Source organism: Ceratosolen solmsi, unplaced genomic scaffold (genome assembly GCF_000503995.2).
Source record: "Ceratosolen solmsi marchali unplaced genomic scaffold, CerSol_1.0 scaffold1, whole genome shotgun sequence".
Taxonomy (NCBI): Eukaryota; Metazoa; Arthropoda; class Insecta; order Hymenoptera; family Agaonidae; genus Ceratosolen; species Ceratosolen solmsi.
This window is the reverse complement of record NW_011948415.1, coordinates 4,057,916-4,063,935: the sequence shown is the minus strand read 5'-3', so window position 1 is coordinate 4,063,935 and position 6,020 is coordinate 4,057,916. Positions and strand designations below refer to the sequence as shown.

General features: G+C 51.7%; 1 protein-coding gene across 2 annotated transcripts in view; it reads left to right on the top strand.

Moving 5' to 3' along the window:
- The first annotated feature begins 504 nt into the window (after positions 1-504).
- The window catches only part of LOC105368620 (ATP-dependent helicase brm-like), a 7,775-nt gene continuing 2,259 nt past the window's right edge, over positions 505-6,020 (top strand). Inside the window, exons 1-4 of one of the 2 annotated variants that reach the window (XM_011507677.1) lie at positions 505-808; positions 868-1,124; positions 1,788-2,894; positions 3,152-6,020. The exon at positions 3,152-6,020 is cut by the window's right edge and continues 2,259 nt beyond it. In XM_011507677.1, coding sequence (XP_011505979.1) covers positions 929-1,124; positions 1,788-2,894; positions 3,152-6,020 — 4,172 coding nt within the window. In that variant the 5' untranslated portion in view covers positions 505-808; positions 868-928. Of the gene's footprint in view, positions 1,125-1,787; positions 2,895-3,151 lie in introns of both variants that reach the window. The other variant, XM_011507676.1, reaches the window with a different exon arrangement.

Here is a 6,020-nt window from a genome sequence, read left to right as displayed (position 1 = left end):
TAAATGGAGCGGAGTGAGCGTGTGGGTAGGTTAGCGGTGCCGTGGGGCGCGCTCGACGTTCGGTAACGTAGCGAGAAGAGCAGAACGGCATTGGTTGGCGATCGACTCGAGCAGGAGCCGTCGGGAGCGCGGCGTTGGCTGTCTAGGCGCGGTGGTCGTTTTCGTAATTCGACGTAAGTCCGGCCCGACCACGGAGCAGGCGCAATGAGAGAGGCAACTCTCGGGCTTTGGGTAGCGTTCGAAATCTACCCCCCCGATTTCGGCGAAGCCAAGATATAATTAAGCGCTCGCCGTTGGTGAGCTCGTTGCTTGTGCCCCTACGGTGCCATTTCATTCAAAATTACGGGATCGAGGGCCCTCGCCGCGGCCCCGACGTTATCGAGATCGATCCGGTCAACGTGTCCCGACCAGTTAAAAAATTCAAGACTCCGCAAAGATGGTCCGCGCAGATGAAAGAAGCTAAAGATAATCTCACCGTCCGGAAGATCGTAGATAAGCTTCGCTGTGAATTAAGGTTATGTAAAATGTAGATACTGGAACAATCATCTTTGTAAATACTCGATTGCGAGACCGTGGAAAAGTTGAAGAGAGGACAGTTTTTAATATCCATGGACTATTTGAAAGTGTCTATCGAATTATACGACGATTATCTATGGCAAGAGCGCAGGCTCACTGGTGTTTGCGTTGCGTCAAAAATAATGCACGCTACAACTCCCTTTAAATGGAGGAAAGTGGCCGGTGACGTCCCGTCATCGCGCTACCTTTAATCGACGCGGATGCTGTTGTTGTCGCGTTAATGAGTCGCAAAGTAAGTAAAACGCAGCCCCCGTCCCGTGAACGGCCGTACAAAGGTGCGCTTCCTTGCAGAGATGTCGATTTAAGTGAAGGCAAAACAGAAAAAAAAACTGGAGTTCGAGCGCCATATAGCATGACGAGCTCGTCGCCACAGCCTTCACCAATGCCGCCTCCCCAGGCTCCGAATCAAATGGGGCCGCCGCAACAGGCGCCCTCGCCCTCTAATCATCCTCATAGTCCTGCCCCTGGTTATCAGGAGGGCCCGCCACAGCCCATGTCACAGCAGTCACAGCAGACTCCACCACCCATGTTTCAGCCACAACACCCTGGTTAGCAAGATCCTACTTTAGCGTGACTTTTTTTTTTTCTCAAATTTTTCCACACTCTTGGCCCAGTGTCACCCAGCGCGCTTAACCATTTGCCTCGTTGTCTACGATTTCTACAATTTCACAAGCCTAATAAAGAAAATAGTCAGCCAATTAAATGAATTTTACAATCTAGGCCGTGGCATACAATTTTCTTACGATATTGCTCAATTTTCGTTACTTAAATTTTTACTTTTGTGTACTTGTCGCTTCATACACGATCTCTATTATGCATCTTACAAAACAGCTCTATCCATTAAGAATGCTACGTTCTTCTTGTAATCGATATAATGGCTTTTTACCATGTGCTTGGACATGAATAAATGTACCTTACAAACTTCTTACTGTTATTGTAATTTGCGATGAAAAAATTATTGAATTAGCTAAAAGTATTGTGTGGAGTTGTCTCTTGAATTTTTCAGCGATCGCTTAGTGTCGTGTCTCACAATAACGCAGCCAATTTTAACAAGAATCTTATTTTAACCATTCGAGATTATTCTTTGACAAAGTCAAAGTGCTCGTTGTCTGCACAAAAAAATACGCGATTCGCAGTTCCTCAACATTTTTACTACGGCTTTTGTCATTGGAGGCGAAGTTCTTTTATCGAATTCTAATTCTTTACAATAGGACAACCACCGCAGCAGGGCTATAGCGTTCTTCCGCCTCCTCAGCCCCATCAACAGTCACCGCAAAGCTATCCTCATCCTCAACAGATGCCCCCAAACATGGGCATGCCACCGCATCATCCTCACAGCCCTTCTCAGGGTTACGAGAACGTTCAATCGTCTCAAATACAAGGAGTGCCTCAGCAGCAAGGAAATTACCAGCACCCATCGCATCAAGTTCCTCCTCATCCGCAATCGTCTCATCAGCAGCCTCCGCATACGCAGCCACCTCATCAGCAGGGACCTCATCCGCAATCGTCTCACCAGCAGTCGCCACATCCCCAGCCACCCCATCAGCAGGGACCTCATCCGCAGGGTCCCCATTCGCAATCGCCTCATCAACAGGGACCCCATTCGCAACCACCTCATCCGCAAGGTCCACATTCCCAGTCGCCTCATCAGCAAGGTCCCCACTCCCAGTCGCCCCATCAGCAAGGCCCTCACTCCCAATCTCCCCATCAGCAAGGCCCTCACTCCCAGTCTCCCCATCAGCAAGGACCTCATTCGCAGTCGCCTCATCAGCAAGGCAGTCACCAACAGCCTCAGCACCAGCAGCCCCCCCATCAGCAGCCCCCCCATCAGCAGCCCCCCCATCAGCAGCCTCCGCATCAGCAATCATCTCATCAGCAAGGACCGCATCAACAATTACCTCACCAGCAGGGGCCACATTCCCAGCCGCCCCATCCGCAGACCTCTCACCACCCATCCCCGCATCAGCCTCCGCATCAGGGACCCCATCAAGGCCCTCATCAGCAAGGTCCTCATCAGCAAGGTCCACATCAGACCCCTCACCAGCCCGGTCACGGCCCATCCCATCAACCGATTCCACACCAAGCTCAGCTACCTGTCCCACAGTATTATCAGCCCCATCCTTCGCAAGTAGGCGGAAATGCCGGCGGTATGGGACAAGGCGGACCACCTGGACCTACGCCAGGACAGCAGCAGTCTTCGCCCCCCCAAGGTCCACTTGGCTCGGTACAGATGGGTCATGGCCAAACCGGTCATAATGCTCCATCGCACTCGCCTGGACCCGGACTACCTCATCCACCCGAAATGAGACAAAGTATAGGTACGCATTCAACCAAATTCTAATTATTCTGTATTTACAGGCACTCGTCGAGTCGATGAGTTTACTTTGCGAGGTCAGTTATTGACATTGTTGACAATGTGACAGATTTGAAAAAATAAAATAATCAATATAATAGCATAGTATGAGGAGAGTATAAGATTTAATTCAAGGCAAAGGAAAAAAAAGAGCAAATTGAGAATAAGAAGTTGAAATTTGATGTTGAACGTTGAAATCTAAAATTACACTTCTCTCCATAGGTAATCAGCAACAAAATCCCGGTGGTCCTGGAGGTCCCGGTGGGCCAATCGGTTCCGGAGGCCCCGGCGGACCTAGTGGGCCTATGGGTGCCGGTGGTCCGGGAGGCTCGATGGGTCCCGGAGGTCCTGGAGGGCCAATGGGTGGCGGCGGGGCCGGAGGTCCAATGAACCCCGTTGTTCCCGGTGGTCCGATGAATGCCGTAGGTCCTGGCGGACCCGGCGTACCCATGACTCCCGGGGGCCCAATGGGCGCTGCCGTTCCTGGAGTAGCAATGGGCGCGGTGGTTCCCGGAGGGCCCATGGGCGCGGGGGTACCCGGAGGTCCAATGGGGGCTGGGGGTCCTATGGGCCCGGGTGTCCCGATGGGTCCCGGTGGCCCGATGGGGAGCGGAGGTGCCGGAGGCGTGCCCGGCGGCCCAATGGGTCCCGGGGGTCCCGGAGGTTTGATGGGGGCGGGTGGTCCCATGGGTCCTGGTGGACCAATGGGCCCCGGAGGCCCGATGGGTCCGGGAGGCCCACCGCCACTCGGCCAGGGACCCGGACACATTAGTCCCAGCACCCAGAACGGCCCGTCGGGGCCCGGCACGGTGACAGGACCCGGTGGCATGCCAGGACCGGGTCCTGGGCCTGGACCCGGTCCTGGGCCCGGACCCGCCCTCGTACCCGGACAGGGCCAGGAGAACTTGAACGCCCTACAAAAAGTAATCAACACCATGGAGAAAAAGGGACTGCAGGAGGATCCCCGTTATTTGCAGCTCCTCGCGCTTAGGGCCCGGCAAGGTAGTAACGAGAGTCAGGTGTTCAGTCCGCAGCAGCTCCAGCAGTTCCACGCCCAGATAATGGCGTATCGCGCTCTGGTGCGGAACCAGCCGTTGAGTCCCCAGCAAGTGATGGCTGTGCAGGGCATCAATCAGCGACCCAGTGATTCGACCCAGGCCGGTCCAATGGGGCCCGGCGGTCCACCCGTTGGTCCGCCGCACGTATCCATGGGTGTTCCCGGTTTTGCCGGCCCACCGAGACTAGGACCCGGGATGCCACCACAGCAACAACATCAGCAACAACAGCAGCAGCAACAGCAACAACAGCAGCAACAGCAGCAGCAGCAACAGCAGCAGCAGCAGCAACAGCAACAGCAGCAACAACAGCAGCAGCAGCAGCAGCAACAGCAACAACAACAGCCTCCTCATCCGCAACAACAGGGGCCCCAAGCCGGTAGCAAAACCAATCGAGTCACGACTGTCGCCAGGCCCGCTGGCCTCGATCCCCTTATGATATTACAAGAACGCGAGAGTCGCGTCGCTCAGAGGATCCTGCAACGCATGGAGCAGCTTGGCTACCTTCCTGCCCATATATCCGAGGATTTACGCAGTCAGACCCAAATAGAGCTGCGAATGCTACGAGTTCTAAACTTCCAGCGGCAGCTCAGATCGGAAATCTTAGCCTGTACACGTAGAGACACGACACTCGAGACGACGGTTAATATGAAAGCGTACAAGCGCACGAAACGACAAGGAGTCAGGGAGGCTCGAGCGACGGAGAAGCTTGAGAAGCAGCAGAAGCTGGAGGCTGAGAGGAAGCGAAAGCAAAAGCATCAGGAATTCATTACCTCGGTGCTGCAGCATGGCAAGGATTTGAAGGAGTTTCATCGTAACAATATTGCCAAGCTGTCGCGTCTAAACAAGGCCATTATGAATTATCATGCCAATGCTGAGAGAGAGCAGAAGAAGGAGCAGGAGAGGATAGAGAAGGAGCGTATGCGACGGTTGATGGCAGAGGATGAGGAGGGTTACAGGAAGCTCATCGATCAGAAGAAAGACAAGCGCTTAGCGTTCCTGCTTTCGCAGACCGATGAATATATTGGCAATCTCACAGAGATGGTGAAGCAACATAAGATGGAACAAAAGAAGAAGCAGGCCGAGGAACAAAAACGCAAGAAAAAGAAAAAGAGACTTTCGATAGAGGGAGAAAATGGCGAAAGAGCCGATGGCGAAGACGTTAGAGTAGAAGTCATGGAGACCAATACTGGCCGTACTTTGACCGGTGACGAAGCACCTTTATTAAGTCAGTTAAATGCATTTTTGGACTCCCATCCAGGATGGGAAGCAGTTGAGACTGATAGCGAAGAAGAGGAGGAAGATGACGAGGAAGAAGCGGAGGAAAAAGAAGAAAAAGAAGACAAAGAGAAGCCAAATGTTGGAGAAGACTTGAAAACTAAAAAGTCGATACAGAAAGCCAAAGTGGAGGATGACGAGTACAAAACTGAAGAACAAACTTACTATAGTATTGCTCACACAGTTCATGAAAGTGTTACTGAGCAGGCATCCATCATGGTAAATGGACAATTGAAAGAATATCAAGTTAAAGGTTTAGAATGGATGGTATCGTTATTCAATAATAATCTCAATGGCATATTAGCCGATGAGATGGGGCTGGGTAAGACTATTCAGACAATAGGTCTTGTCACGTATCTCATGGAAAAGAAGAAAGTTAATGGGCCATTTCTTATTATCGTTCCTCTATCCACTCTCTCCAATTGGATACTCGAGTTTGAGAAATGGGCTCCGAGCGTTGTCGTCGTTTCATATAAAGGTTCTCCAGCAGGAAGGAGAACCATTCAATCACAGATGCGTGCCACAAAGTTCAATGTCTTGTTGACAACCTATGAGTATATAATAAAAGATAAGAGTGTCTTGGCAAAACTGCAGTGGAAGTACATGATTATTGACGAAGGACATAGAATGAAGAATCATCATTGTAAATTAACTCAGGTCTTGAATACGCATTATTTAGCGCCTCATCGCCTACTGCTCACGGGTACACCGTTGCAAAATAAATTGCCAGAGCTCTGGGCCCTGCTGAACTTCCTTCT